This window comes from Leuciscus leuciscus, assembly GCF_965113295.1.
Source record: "Leuciscus leuciscus genome assembly, chromosome: 22".
In the NCBI taxonomy this organism is placed as follows: Eukaryota; Metazoa; Chordata; class Actinopteri; order Cypriniformes; family Leuciscidae; genus Leuciscus; species Leuciscus leuciscus.
In genome coordinates, this window is record NC_138746.1 from 12,894,922 (window position 1) to 12,911,328 (window position 16,407).

Here is a 16,407-nt window from a genome sequence, read left to right on the forward strand (position 1 = left end):
GCCTACTAATAAAACACAATGACAGCATTAAAAAAAGACAGATGAAAAAGTAAAGAGTTACTTGATGCAGACATACATGTTTTGGATGATATCATTCTATTGTAATATGTATTTAGTAATGTGTATTGCTATCCACATGGTGATAAATGAACCACTATAAACGGCTATCTAACTAAACAAAAAATCTCTTTTTGTTAAAAAGGTGGATGGATGTTATATGTTATTATAAATACGAACATCTAAATACAATAATGTGAAACAGTGAAGAGACTGTATAGTGGAGTAGTTTTGTGCTCAGCCTGAATGTGTTAACATGTTGATACAAAGCTGTCATAGCTTGCAGGAAGTGGTTTTGCTCATGCAGGAAATGACAAGGGTTTCTCCTTTTATTAGCACACAATATGGCAAGACAGAGAGGAGTTTTCCATTGCATGCATGAGCAAAAGGAAAGTATGGGAAATATTGTCTTGTATTACAAAGAATATTCTAAGAACTGTATTCTGGGGAGTTTGTTAGATTTCTGTTTAAATGGCTAATTTGGCCATACTGTAGCAGTCAGACAGATAACTGTTTTTTGGTACATTCTTAAGTATGATTATTTTAAGAACACTGAATAGTAATTCAAGGCTTGATGACTAACTAATTAATAGTGTTCCATCTAATATATGGAAATAACCTGACATCGGATTCAGATAATAAAGGAGTCCCAGGTAAAACATCACAGGCGCAGTTGTAGATGAGTGTTTCACAACAACCTTCACACTTTAAACGGCACTAAGATGGAATGTACATCAAGTTTGGTGTCAGTCAAACTATACTTAACTCTTGGCTAAGTTCAGGGTCTGAAGTTTGTTTGTCTCTCAGACTGAAGATGGCCGAGAGAGTGTCCCAAACACACAAGTCACAGGACATTTACTCATATTTCAAGTATAATGATCAGATGCTAAATCTCAAGAACAAAAGAGTGTGTAATTTTGGCTTGGTAGAGCTTTTTTCGGATTGTGTAATATTTGCTCCTCGCAGAGACTTGACTAAGACATGTAATGATGATGGTTACATCTTATTGCCTTTGGGAAAAACCTGCACTCTCAGCATTTGCTCTTCTTTATAGTTACTCAAGATGAAACTAGGACACCATTTCGTGTATTTCTTCTTTTTGATTGACATATAGCAAGCTAGCAAGTTTCATTGATTTAACTTAAATCAAACCTTTCTTTTAATTGATCACACTTACTAAATTAGTATTATAAACACCAAAACTTTGGATATGCGATTTATAAAACTTTTTATTTTTTAGAATCCGAGTTGCTAGACTTTAATTGTTGATATCAAATTGTATCTTGAAAGAGTAAAACTTGGCACACACCTATAGTCAATTATGTATGTGCACCAACTATCTGGGTATTTATTTTGTATTGGTTATTTCTCATGAATATAGATAGAATACAAAAAAAGGGAAGCACCAAAATGGTATTACTGAAATATTTAGAGAAGGAAATGCAATAAGTTTGGGTTATACTTTGCGGGTCAACCGTTGGTTACAGCCGTTATTTACACAACTGACTCTTCTACAGTATGATTATCACCAAACAAGAATCAAATGCTTGATTAAAAAAAAGAAAGAATTAGATGTACGTCAAACTTGACTGCAAAAAAATTCTCAGCATCCTAATTTTGCTGCACAAACTCAATTAAATGTTAAATGGTCCTGTACTTTCAGGTACTTTCCTCTTTGCATTCAGCCGGATAATTTGCCAGCTATATAGTTGCACAACCTTGGCTGCAACTAAACTAAGCCGGTTTTTGTGTACGTGTGTCTAAAATGATATAAACTGAAAATAAATATACTGTGAATAAGATTTTGACAGAATAAGACTTTTTTTGGCTTGTTTATTGGCATAAAATGCTTTAATATTAGTACAGTGTTATCTTTCATATTGGGCTTGCTAAATATACCAATCACAATATTTAAAAAAAAGTATAATTGCACAGCATGAAGCAAAATTGTACATATTACTTTAAAAATAAATTAATGACTGTAAATCATGCAGTTACATCAGTTCACATCAACGTTTGCAAAGGCTGAACGAGTTTCTTACAAGGTGGTCCTGTGAAGGCTCATTAGATACATTTATGTGTGGCATGGAACAAGGAGTAGTGTGTGGTAGTCAGTTGTTCATATTTATGCGTGGTGCCACAATACCGTGTTTTCAACAGCGTGTTAGTTGGAGGAGGCCATTGTGGATTTGATTCTGTTGATCTTCAGAGGAAGCAGGGAGACCATCTCCACACTCAGCTCTAGCTCGGTTTCAACTACATCCTTGGCTTCTGGATTCTCCTCGCAGTATTGCACTACGAACTTGTACGACTCCAGCGAGAGGCTGAGATTCTCCAGTTGAGAAGCCGGGTTACTGGAAATAAGCTTGGACTGTAATCTGGCGACACGGAATTTGGCCACCAACGCCGGCCTCAGCAGGTCATCCTCGAGCTTTTCAGGAAACTTGCCCTCTGGTGAGCGGACGGAGTCGAGGAACATCTGATAATACTTAGTAGAGGAGGAACACAAGAGGTTAAACTTCTTTATGGTGTGCACGTCTGGCTGATCCTGCTTGTCGGCCACAGCTAGCTTCAGGTCCATCATCTCATAATAGGTTTCTGCAAGTTCAAACTGCAGCTGCCGGCAGATTAACAAATAGTACCGAGCATTCAAATCCTTGCAGACTGGTTCCAGCATGTCGACGCGACGTTTGTGCATCTTGCAGCGCCGTTCCAGGTCCTCTTCAAAGAAGGCCAGGACCTTGAAGAGAGTGCTATGGTCCTGCAAGATCTCAATGTGATCTGTCACGTGACCATCCATTTCGAAATACTCTTTGGCTTGAGCTACGTAGCCTTGACCCACCAGGAAGATGCCACGTGCTTCATCAAAGTCCAGCGGAAGCATGCTGCTTACTTTCTCTTCCAGGCTGCAAATAGAGTCGAAAGTATCGCTTGAACCAAAAAGGATGGCACTCTTTCTTCCCTTCTCTTTCTCTTCCTCTTCATTCCGACGTGCTCTTTTCAGTTCTTCCTGCCGATCTGAGTCTAGTTCGCCGACGTTATCCTGTGCAGCAATGGAAATTGCTCAGATAAGTCAAAATAATAACTGTCAATTTGTGTACATAGGCTCTTGAAATGTAAAAAGAAAAGGGATGGCTACCTCAAGAAGTTTTTTCGCATCTTGCAGCAGATTAAGGCAATATTTGATCCAGCATCTAGCAATTTCGGCTCGCTTCTGCATCAGCTCTTCACGTTTTTCAAATTCAGCCTCACCTTTGGGAAGATTATATGATAATTTACAATAAATAATTATTACTTAAATACAGACCTACGTGTAAACATTTTAAATAAAATACAAAAGTTCTGTCATGAAACTCTGATGGCACAGGCTAATAGGTCCTTAACTCAATCTGCTTGCAAACACTTCATTCTCTATAGGGCACAGCTGATTGGTTCCTATCGGTAGCCAATGAGCTCGCTGCTCAACCTTCAAATACTTGGGTAGCATTGCCTTAGCAGTGCAGCGTGCTTTCAGAAACCCTCTACCTTCCCCAGCTCCACCTGTATAGATTTGCTACGGGTACGCTATATTGTACGGCAGCAGCATGTCTCCCTTGCTCACAGCAGTGTGTCATGTATGTATTGGCAGTAGCAAGCTTGCTCTGTAGTAGAAATAACCTACAGCAGCATAGCAGATCTATTCCGCCAGGACCAAACATATCAACATTGTCATAACCATTACCATACCAAACACTCAGAGAGTTGTCATGACAGAAGTAAAGCATTGTAAGAAAAAAAAAGTATAGCAGGAAAATACTTTATTTGGGATCGTTTCTTACGCTCACCTAGGGTCGGGTCGGATGGTATTTTATTTGATCAAAAACAGTAAAAACAGAAGTATTGTGAAATACTATTACAATTTAAAATAACCTTTTCATATATTTTAAAATGTAATTTATTCCTGTGATGGCAAAGCTGAATTTTCAGCATCAGCCACATGAGCCTTCAGAAATCATTTTAATATGCTGATTTTCTGCTCAAGAAACATTTCTTATTACTATCAGTGTTGAAAACAGTTGTGCCGCTTAATATTTGAGGAAACCGTGAAACCTTTTTTCAGGATTGCCTAAAGTATATCATGAAATAGAAATATTTTGTAACATTATAAATGCCATTACTGTCACGTGATTAATTTAATGCATCTTTACTGAAAAAAAGAATTAATTTATTTTTAAAAAGATATACTGACCCCAAACTATTGAATGGTAGATTACATAATTAATTGGCTCAGTGTTTGTTAACACCATTAGTCTCATGCTTCAAATGCAGCATTTTTAACACTTTCAAAAAAGTTTAGTCAGGGCCTGAATTTCATTTTGGAAAATGGGGGGGAATTTTTTATTTGAGGGGGGAGTTTAGACCTTTTTTTTTATTACATGTATCTCGCCTAAATGTATGCTCACTCATTGCATTTTTACAATGGGGTAATTTTGTTCTTAAGAATTTACACAACACAAGGAAGCTTGATTTCAATCTTTGAATTATATTGAAAAAAGTAGCACAAATAAATACAATAGAATAAAGATACCAATAAATAGAAATAAAGAGAAAAGTTTTTGCTTAGGTCTAACACTAGTATTCAGAAATACTACAGAGACTGAATAAAGTAATCAAATGTAAAATAACACTGGGTAGTATTTTAGTTCTGACTAAATTAAATACATAGGCTATTAATCCTGATTCCTTAAAATGAAAGCTACAGTTTGTTGTTTTGACAACCAAATTAATGACAGACACATAAGCTGTAAGAGCTAGTGCACGGATCCTGTTTTCATTATACGGTCACGTGCGATTAATGCATAGACATAACGAGGATACTCACCAGGCAAGACCGAAATTGACATCATTTTCGCATGTTTTTGACTGTTAAAGCGTATAAGTATGTGTGCAGAGAGAAAAAAACATCTCTCAGACAGCGCGCAAGTACTGAATAGTTTCAAATCGCGTGAATGTTTAAACTGGTAAAACTTTAAAAGACGTGCAAATGGTCAACTTTAGTTACTCGTGATGCAATGCTGGCCCGATTATGCAAGTGACAATTCTGTCTTTCCCGACTCCCGAAACGCGAGTGTATTATCGCCTGCAGCGCTTAACGAGCTGATAGAGGACGCAGCACCGCTGAATCACTCGCGCTGTTTGTGAAATTGCGTCTCACATATCTGATATGTATAACTTTGGGCTCGAATTTCGGCGCGGGTATTGCGCATAATTTGAATCATTCCCGCAGGTCTCCCATTTATAATGCGGGAAATTCCCGCAAACATTGATTCACTTTAGCATGTAGGTTGTATTAGTAAATTAATCCACACAAATTATAAAATCAAATCAGTCATTTTAAAACTGTCTGCGAGACGCAATTTCTCAAACAGCGTGAGTGATTCAGCGGTGCTGCGTCTTCTCTCTCTCGTCTCTCAAAATGGGTTGCACTGCACAAGGCAATCGTTAAGCGCGCTGCAGGCGGCGATAACACTCTCGCGTTTCAGGAGTCGGGATAGACGGAATTGTCACTTGCATAATCGGACCAGCATTGCATCATGAGTAACTAAAGTTTACCATTTGCACGTCTTTTTAAGTCTTACCAGTTTAAACATTCACGCGATTTTAAACTTTTCGTTTCTTGCGCGCTGTCTGAGAGATGGTTTTTTTCTCTCTGCACACATACATAGAGTAAAGCCGCCTCACAAACAGCTCGCGGGTAACAAAAGTTATTTTTCGTGGATTATATCGCATTAACAGTCAAAAACATGCAAAAATTATGTCAATTTCGGTCTTGGTGAGTATCCTCTAAACACAGTCGGTTATGTCTTAAATAAGCATAAATCGCACGTGACCGTATAATGAAAACAGGATCCGTGCACTAGCTCTTACAGTGACAGCAGCCATATGTGTCTGTCATTGATTTGGTTGTCAAAACAACAAAACATAGCTTTCATTTTAAGGAATCAGGATTAATAGCCTTTGTATTTAATTTAGTCAGGACTAAAATACTACCCAGTGTTATTTTACATTTGATTACTTTATTCAGTCTCTGTAGTATTTCTGAATACTAGTGTTAGACCGAAGCAAAAACGTTTCTCTTTATTGGAATCTTTATTCTATTGTATTTATTTGTGCTACTTTTTTCAATTTAATTCAAAGATTGAAATCAAGCTTCCTTGTGTTGTGTAAATTCTTAAGAACAACTCTTACCCCATTGTAAAAATGCAATGAGTAAGCATACATTTAGGCGAGATAAATGTAAAAAAAAAAAGAAAAAAAAAAAAAAAAGTCTAAACTCCCCCTCAAATTAAAAAGAATAAGAATCAGTGGATTTCCCATAAGAATCACCTAAGGGGGGATTTCCCCCCCATTTTCCAAAATGAAATTCAGGCCTGTAAGTATATATAAAATATATTGTCTCTGGACAAAATTACATGGTATCTCTAAGTTAGAGTTTATGTGTAGTTGGTCAAAGACTCTCTTGCTAAATATCACAGTGTGTAGGTTTGTACAACCTCCGGATCTCATGCAATGTATAACAACTGACAAGCATGAATGTTACAATAACAGACAGATTGTCTTAAATACCATTGTTTCAGTTATATTATGAGTGACACTACGGCCTTCTGTGAACTGCCTAAAATAAGGGAGTTTTGTTTTCATTAATCAACCACCAATTAGCATTCAGTAAAGCAAATGGAAATAGGGATGCACCGAAATGAAAATTCTGGGCCGAAGCCAAAAACATTCAAGATGCACTTGGCCGAAAACGCTTTTTAAAAATGATTTATTTATTATTTTAAATGAGTATATGTATTAATATTAGACTTTTTAATGAAATTCAATAATTTTAATGATACTGAATAATTTTTTTTATTTTAAAGCTAATAAAATATATATTTTTTTACTGTTATTGAAAGCAACACACTAAAAGTGGACAGGAAATATATTAATATTTAACATCAATGTGTTATTCTTTCTTCAGTTCTATGCAACAGAATCAGATTTAACAGATTTATTTTTGACCAATTATCCAAAATGATGAATAATCCTACTTTAGATATTTATCAGAGCATGTGAACGAGATCAGTGAACGAGAGGGTAGAGTCATTTTAGCACAGCAGGTCTATTGCAAACAGAAACAATTATACTACTACATAGAAATTTCTTGTCGGAGCGTTATTTGGGACTTTGTTTTTCCGATTGAGCGGTACATGAGCGGAGCGTCACACCGCAGTGATAACGGCTAGAGCGAGAGTGAAACCGGAGCGCTGAACACTGAGGGACGGGGCAGCATATATTTTCAGCTGTTTGACTCTTTCAGCCAAAACCCGAAAATGCTATTTTCGGATGATACTTTTCGGCTGCCGAAATTTTAGTGCATCCCTAAATGGAAATGCAGGGAAATACACAATATACAGTCAAACACCAAAAAAACCCACTTTCTTTGGCAGCTGCCTCTGAGGGGATTTCTCCAGCAAGGGTAGCAATGACACTAGCCGCAGCCAAACAGTGACGAGCCTCCATGTACCGTGTCTGTGATACAGAGACAAGAGAGACATACCACATATATACAGTGAATTCCTCGGGCCTTGACCGCAGTGAAGATAATACGCCAAAAAAAAGTACTGAAAAATAACTTATAGTTGAAAGATTAACACACAATGAAAAAAATCCACTGAGCTTGATCATAAACTTCATGGACTACACACTGTATCTTGTACTTGTTAATTACTGCAATAGTTACTTTACCTTGGTGATATAGTACTGTGACAGTGTGGCTGCATTAATGGCCCACTCGAGCGGCACAAACTGCTTGTACTCCAGCTGCCTCTGTAGTGTACTGTGACAGTACTGTCCAGCTCTTTCATACTGCTGCAGATTCTTGTACACTTGAGCCAAGTAATACAGTGTGTGCGTATAAGCCATTTCAAACCTGTTGGCGCATAAGGGGAAAGAGTGGAGTTAAAACATTTCTAGAACCACGATAATATTTTATAAAGCAGATTAGGGGAGGGATATTACCTTCTTGTCTTCTCTTGCTGGGATAATTCTTCTCCCTGTGGTACAAAAAAGTCTTGAAGATCCAGTGGTGGCTGACCATCCTAATATGTATAAAGGGAACAAATGTCAGCCCAAAACATCATCGTATTCTATTAGTAGTTTGTAGAGACTGCAGAGAGACAGAGTTAAAATAAATTATATTATAATTTTAAAAATCTTAGCTAATGCTGTAAACTATATGGGGAGCCCTTAAAGGTATAGCGGAGGATGTTTTACTTCCTGGTGGGTAACCTATACTATTGGTCCTCCTAATTGTCAATCATTCTGGTGAATCAATCAAACTTTTCAAAAAGTGGAGAGGGCGGGTCTTATCTAAAATTCGGAAAGATCCTCCGCTATACCTTTAATTACCCATTATTTGTGTTTTTACACCTTATTTTACACAAATTGAGGTGCTATTTATTTTTAGATATTATAATTAAAAAATTAAAATAAAACAATACTGTAAATTGCACATAAGATAAATGCAGGGGTGGGCAACTCTGTTCACCGAGATCCACTTTTTTCTTCTTTTCACTTTTCTGCTACAACCCTAATTAAACATAACTGTACAAGTTAATCAAAGGCTGCATCCAAAAGCTTAAAAATGCTGCCTTTGTAGGATGCATTCCAAGATAGGAAATCACTGACTGATTTTTGAAGGCAGCATTGATGTATCCTTCCCTGCCTTTGATATCCCACAATCCTATGCATTCCATTCTGTGACCATTTAAGCTAAGAATATAAAGAAGCCGTCTGAAAGTTGTGGTTGGTGGTCAGTTTGTGTGTAAATCAGGGATGGGCAACTCCTGGAGAGCCACTGACTGTCCTGCTGAGCCTCTAACCCTAATCAAACACAACTGAACAAGCTAATCTCTTGAAGATTATTAGAAAGTTACAGGCAAGTGAGTTTTTATCAGTGTTGGAGCTAAACTCTGTAGGACAGTTGCCCTCCAGGGCTGAAGTTGCCCATCCCTGGTGTACATTTTTTTTTTTCAACAATGTTTTCCACATTTGATGTCATTTCTAGTGAGAAATTAGTATTGTAGTGGTAATTTAATATTTGCTTAGTTATCACCAAAGCTGTCTCTATTTTGTTGTAGATCATTAAACCGTTATGGTGCCTCAGAAGCATGTCCGAAATTAGTTTTGTGAGGTACCTTCGTGCACAAATGCAAAATCATTGACTGATGGGGCAGAGAGGCAGCAAGTAGCCGTTCACATATCGCGTCTAAAAACGCATGGAAAGCGCGGCCACGCCGATTTCTCCTTCTTTCCACAAGCGCTTGCGCTCCAATGGCGTCTGTCGTTGCTATGCAACAATGAACTGCGCCCTGTGTGTGCCCTCCATGATGACGAGGAAGTATCAGCAAATGATTAATTGATTTCTAGCCCTTGCATTAGCTTTACTACTAGATACATTTATAGAGATGAGAAATACAAGCCCGCCAGCTTGTACAGCTATGATCAGCTGTTCGGCCAAGCTTTCGATGTTGTTACGGAAAGGCCGTAGCTGAGCGGTTGGTTTTAGTCACATGACCTGCTGTGCGCTTGCGGCATTCTGAAAAGTTGAGGTTTTTTTTTCATCTCGCAGAAAAACGAACGCGCCGGCGCCGCACCCCATTCGCGTCGCTTCCATTATGAGCGCGTGCTTACCGTGCGCCTACATTTGAAATAACGAACTTGAGCGCGCAAAAGACGCGATATGTGAAGGCCCCCTAAGCTTTCGGATGCAGCAACGGTCTTCAGGATTACTAGTAAGCTACGGGCATGGGAGTTTGATCAGGGTTGGAGCTAAACTCGTCAGGAAAGTGGATCTCAAGGGCCAGAGTTGCCCAGGCCTGGCAGGCTAGCACATAGTCTATTCAATGCCATTTTGTAGTATAGTGTGAGTTGTGTTCATACTGAAAATTCCAAAAAGAATAAGTACACTTAAAAAAAAATGAAATATACATTAATTAACTGGGAAAAAAAGAGAGAATGTTTAATGTTGTTGTCGCCTTCTTTACATGTATGGAGGGGGAGGGGCCATCAGACTCTGATGTTAGATGACAAAAATAATCTTATAAAATTCATACACTACACGGTTGAGTAACTTAGTACACCGTGCATGTCATTTGGGACAAAACTCTATAGAGTTTTTTAATTAAAAAGCAAACTATCAGACCCCGATCAGACCATGCAAAAAGGACACGTCACAGTGACGTCAACCGGAACTCGCATCTGATGCCCAAAGAGAGTTGTTTGTGCCAGCCAAATCCGTACGGTACCACACACCTCTTTCATGTAGAGCAAATACATTGTTTCAGCAATCTCCAGAAATCCTTGAGCCTTTTCAATCTCATCTCTTCCCGCCCACAAAATGCCGAGCTGATTCTGTCAAAAAAACACAATACGCATCAGAATACACCATGGCGCAGAAGTCAAAGAGTAAGCTACACTGCACATTTAGTCAACTATATGAAACTTTTAGAAGGAAATGCTCGGATACGCAGTGTATATTTACCCGGGCCTGTATAAACAGCGAGACATTCTCTCGTGTTGTTGTGCACTTGTCAATGAGTTTCATGCAGGTCATCAGATGCTCCTCTCCAGCTGATAGCTCCTCAGTCTCTATGTGGTTTACGCCGAGATGGTACTGCACCACCGCGAGCCTCGATACTCGTAGACCGGCTGGAGAGTCTCCAGCATACGCTTTCCCAAAATCATTCCCCGGTTCTCCATCCCCCGTCTGACTGGACTCACTATCCGCTCCATTGTCAACCTCGCCCTCCTCCTCGATTTGATTTTTTTCCAAAGAACAGTGGATTTCCTTCAACAGATCTCTAGCTTTGTATTTCGATCGGAAAGGGTTATTCTCAGGATCTTTTTTCGACTCTATTTCGGAGAGTTCATGGGCCAGGCGAAATTTCTCGCACACCACCGTCCACTCCGCGCTCTGGTTGTCAGCCATGTTTTCCCCGAGCTATGACAAGTGTTCACCAGCAGAGGTCAGTGATGAAGCAGATACAACGAGCTGGTTCTAGTAGTCGTGTCTAGATTAAAGTCACCATGAAATCATGATGAGTGAACAAATTTTTTTAAAGGGTTAGTTCACTCACAAATGAAAATTATTCCATAATGTACTCACCCTCAAGCCATCCTAGATATATATGACTTTCTTCTTTCAGCCAAACACAATAAGTGTTATATATATAAAAAAAAACATCCTGGCTCTTTTAAGCTTTGTAATGGGAGTTAATGGTAGGCCTACCATGGATTTTGAAGCCCAAAAAAGCGCATCCATCCATCATAAAAGTAATCCATAGAGCTCCAGGGGGTTAATAAAGTCCTTCTGAAGCAAAGCATGGGGTTTTGTTGATGTAAAAATATCCATCTTTATAAATTTATACACTATAATCACTGGCTTCCGGATGGTAACAGCCGTACGCAAGTCGAGTTCCGGCGGAAGAGTGAATTCTGACCCGACATATGAAGTGGGATGTAGGAATAGCGTACGCTTAGGTGAGAGTAGACTAGACGCCTCTCACGGTTCAAACAAATAGGGCTGGGCAAAAAACTCAAGCTCCTCCTCTTTTATATCGAAATCCTTCGACATTTCTCTTTAAAAACTCTAGTCTTAGGGGCCGATCACACCTGACGTGTTTTTGGCAGTGAGAGGCGCCTATTTTCAATTGGTTTCCTATGGCAGCGAGCGTTCTGCGCGCTGTTTAAGCGCCTGCTGCGCCTCGCGTTTTACCGCCTGCTGCGCCTTGCATTTTTGAAGTTGAAAAAAAAGCAACTCCGAGCGGAAAAAGCGCCCGACGTCATCGCGTTTTTTCCCACTGTCCAATCGAATGAATGGAGAGGCGGGCCTTCCGTTGTAGTGATGAAAGCTACAGTTGCTTGAACGCCCGGAGAGTGCGATGATGGAGGATGAACTTGTGGTGCTCTCGCGGGTTATCAGGAGCTTAACGACTTCACGAACCGTCACTACCACAATGTTAACAGAAAGTAAATAAAGTTAATAAATGGCAGATTTGACGTTTACTTGACTGACAGGACAGCTGTTTCAGTGGTTGCCGAGCAACATAAAAAACGCAGCGCACTGCTCGTTCTGTGTGATGGTAAAGTGCTGTGTGCCTCGCGTTTTTGAACCTGAAAAACGCGTTAGGTGTGATCGGGGCCATAGACTTCCAATTCGTGACTGGTGTTTTGTTTTGCTCTATCCTCTGCGTTCCGCATACATCATGCGTTTTGATTTCATGGTGACTAACTATTTTTTTTTTTTTTTATAAAAAAAAAAAAAAATCATATTTATTCTGTTGTTATGTTGCTAACTATGGAATGGTGCAGTGATGATGTATTTTTGTAAGCGAACCCGGAAGTTATCATCACCCTCGACAAAAACCCAACTGGATTTTTCCATTGGCTTTTGCATTATTGGAGAAAATAAGATACACAAACATAAATGAAAAAATAAATGTGACAAACAAAAGCTTACGATTCTTACACGTTTTGTTCATCGTGATAATCTTTACAAATTAACACAACTTTTATGAATTTTGAAGCATCAATACAGTCGGCAGAAGTTAAAAGCTAAACGTAGGCTATAAATGAACTACACCACGGTCGCATGACTTCAACATCACTATCACTAAGCTTCCGACAACTCTTTCAGTCTTTTCCCTTAAAATTTGAGTTATAATAGTTTGCAAAAGTGTGATGACGTTTAATGTCTCTGACAACCTCTGTAGTCCCATTATAGCCACTTGTTAGCAACTGCCTTTTACAAGACAAGCAAAAGCTTTAAAAAAAATAACAACAGGGTATTACTGATGTATTTAAAAGAACCGGAAGTGTTAAAATGCTACCTCGTTTCTAATTTTCATCCTACAAAAATACGTCATCCCTGCACCACTTTATCTTGTTCTTATCATCAACTCTTGATGTGCACGCCTTGGTTCAGTCACTGTCGCTCTCTCTCTCTTCCAGACACTCTGGCGCCATCTACAGGTCAGTGTATGTCACAGACAAGCAAGCTTCTACTTCCTGTGGGTTGGCGGAAATGACAGGTGAATTATTTATACATGGGGACCGTCCCAGTACCCATACTTGTGGTCTTTGTACTTGACCACTTGCCTATTTATTTATATGACACGTTTCCTGTATTTGGCCCAAGTAAAGTGTTCCGTTAGGCATGAGGACCGCAAGTGTGTGTTGAACTTCTAAATAAACCACTGCAAGTAATGTTTTTACAGAGCTTTATTTAAACATTTTGATTTTCAATACTTTGCACTTTAAAATAATCTTATAAGTATCTGATTAGTAGTCCCCATGTAACAGACGACACAATTTAATTGTGGTGCTTCTAATTAAGTGATAAAAAGTAGTTGCAAACGTTTTACAAAATCCACTTACTCATCTTTGGAGGCAATATTAGAGATAGTGTGGATGCAGTGTGCATCATGGGCACTGAGCTTTGGCACTTATCTGATACAGTCTTGTGTGTGTGTTGGGGCAGGCCTTAAGGTTTGCATCACATTGACATTGAAAAAAAACTGAAAGTGCGAGCTGTTATACAATAATATATTAACACCGTGTGATATCCCTGCTGGCAGGTTTAATGCAAGACACTATACAAGTGTTTAGGGTAAAAAAAAAAGAACTAATAGATATCACAATAAGTAAAAAATCATCACAGTACATTAGGACAATTGTCCTGTAATACAAGTTGTCTCAAAAGTTATGTTTAAAGATGCAAATGAGAGATTATCTGATTACATATGCACTAATTTGCATACATTTCCAGAACAGAAATCTGAACATTGGATAAGTCAGGTTCAAAATAGATTCAATTTTGTTAACATTTTAGAGTTAACGTTTTTTTTTTTTTACAAAAATGATTGGATATCTCTTATTATCATTCTATAAATCAGCTAATGCTGTCAAACGGCAGACTTTTTTTTTTTTATCATGTTTATAGGCATAAAATATTTTATAAATCAGGTGACAAACCCCTCTAAAACCTTCAGAATATAGATAGGAATAATCCTGGAAAGTTTGGTGTATGTAAGAGCTACTGAAGTGGAGATTTTTTGACTTACATGCGGAAAAAAACTCATTCTGAGAAAACAGATATGTTTTGTAATTGAAATCTACAAATGCAAATGGATAAAGCATAATAACATTAATGCTTAACATAAAACATTTTTTGGACTGTCAAAATTGACCAGACAGTTGATGGCACCCATTGAGTTCCATAGTAAGAAAACAATACAATGGAAGTAAATGGGTGCCGTCAACTTTCTGGTTACCATCATCCTTTAAAGTCCCACTGTGGTGAAAATCAAGCTTTTAATGTTGTTTATATGTCTATGTGGTGTTTTTAATATGCTTTAAGACAAACCATGTACAAATTCATAAGTCAACACGATTGCTGAGTGTTTTCTCCTTAAAACTGCAGTGAACCAAAGACAGTCTCAAAAACCCGGTTTGAAATCGTTGGTGTTTCCGACGCCACAAACTACCTTGTAACCAATCAGGTCAACATGTGATCGTCAATGAGTGGATCTCTGAGCTGGTGTGAGTGAGTGGAGGCGGGGTTAATTTGCATATTTATAGAACCACGTGGTGTAGAGGTTTTTTTTTTCTCCAAGAAAAAAACTTTTAAATAAATAATTTTGGTGATCAAAGATGAATTTTAAGGGATACCATTATTGACCACAAGGGGACTTTAAAATATCTATTTTGTGTTCAACAGAAGAAATAAACTCAAACAGGTTTGGAACAACATGAGATGAGTAAATGATGACAGCATTTTCATTTTTGGGTGAACTATCCCTTTCTTAAATTGATAGAGATTACAAAGTATATTACATCTTGGCACTAATTGAAATTAGCATGTGGCAATTATACCTGCCTATATGGTTGCCACTTTCTGAATATTTGGCTGGTCAGTCAACAAACCACAAAGTGCAGCAGCTGTTGGGTTTTGTTGAATTGCTGAGTTTACCTTGTTGGTGTTAACAGCAATTAACATGAAAATTACAGTTATGTTTCCCAAAATTATAAATCCAACAGCCAATATTATAAGTTTGAACAACAAGATGAGCTAGACACTTTTTAATAGGTAGCGTTTGTGTCTATTATTCTATTAATATGTTTCATTCATAGATATTCTTTATAATGTTAACAAGCCTCTAATATTTGTCATTTAAGTCTCTCAAGTTGCTAAAAGTTGGGATATGTTAATTAAAATGTGCCATAAGAACGTCCTTCCCATGCAGTCCCTACAAGGTGGAACTTTCTTCTAACACCTACTGTTCTTGTTTTATGTCACTAAACTAAAGAAGTTCAAAATTCTGAGAATACAAAAAGAGCAGAGAGAAGACATCCTAATGAAACCTCTCATAGGGTCAGTGACACTTGCAAAGGTTTCTGGTCACTGACCCTATCAGAACTCATGTTGCCTGACTGTAGACATATAAAGTATAGAAATGTTGCCTATATTGCCTACTTGGGAATCTTTATTCCATGAAAGTGTGGTTACTGCTTGTGTCTTAATTTATCTCCACTTCAGTCTCACAATGTATGTTTCACTTCAACATTTGGCTGTAACCTGACTCAAATGTACCTGGAACAGAAATTTTATTTCCTCCTTTTAGTCAATAATAGGCTGAATTATAACATTAGCAAGCTTTTAATAGGAACTTTAGAGTGGTTTGTCATTGCTTCTGTATTTGCATACATAGTCAAACAATTAAATGCCAGTTACAGTATTGGAGACTTCCAATATCATTAACAGCTAGGGCTCCGAATCATAAAATAAGGAAACACTTTACAGCAAGCTTTCATTTGTTAACATTAGTTTAACATGAACTAAGAATGAACAGTACTTATACAGTATTTATTAATCTTTGAATTTAGGGACAATATCAGCAACACTTGTGAAATGGAGAGATCAAAATAGTCAGAAGATAGAGCTGAAAAGATATTGCTCTTTATTTTGCCAATGCGTTTCGGCGCACAAGCCTTCAACCGGGTTAAAAATGCCTGAAGAAGCCCCGATGAAGGCCTCTGCGCCCAGACGCATTAGCTAAAAGCCTACATTAACTAATGTGAACAAATGAGACCTTATTGTAAAGTGTTACTGAAACAATCAAATAAAACGGGTGGTTTAAACTGGTGTAAATTTCAGACAGAAGAAAAAAATACGCTGAAATGAAACATTATTGAGATGTAATCATGATATTTTGCATGCATGTCTTTCTTGAGAAACTAGGGCAACTTAAAAATATAAACTGTATA

The 16,407-nt window shown here is 38.0% G+C and overlaps 1 protein-coding gene across 1 annotated transcript; it reads right to left on the reverse strand.

Moving 5' to 3' along the window:
• Window positions 1–1,870: 1,870 nt before the first annotated feature.
• Window positions 1,871–11,103, reverse strand: kifbp (kinesin family binding protein). Its single transcript, XM_082154032.1, has 7 exons — window positions 10,625–11,103; window positions 10,396–10,494; window positions 8,101–8,180; window positions 7,828–8,011; window positions 7,518–7,611; window positions 3,197–3,309; window positions 1,871–3,100 (listed from the first exon to the last, which is right to left on the reverse strand). Exons 1-7 carry the CDS (start codon window positions 11,069–11,071, stop codon window positions 2,222–2,224), a joined length of 1,896 nt encoding a protein of 631 aa, XP_082010158.1. The 5' UTR covers window positions 11,072–11,103; the 3' UTR covers window positions 1,871–2,221.
• Between the last annotated feature and the right edge of the window lie 5,304 nt (window positions 11,104–16,407).

Coding starts and splice junctions, on each gene's coding strand:
- kifbp (XM_082154032.1), bottom strand. CDS start 11,071: ATGGCTGACAACCAGAGCGCGGAGTGGACGGTGGTGTGCGAGAAATTT. Junction 10,495..10,624: donor CGCTGTTTATACAGGCCCGG/GTAAATATACAC, acceptor TTTTTTTGACAG/AATCAGCTCGGCATTTTGTG. Junction 7,612..7,827: donor CACAGTACTATATCACCAAG/GTAAAGTAACTA, acceptor TCTGTATCACAG/ACACGGTACATGGAGGCTCG.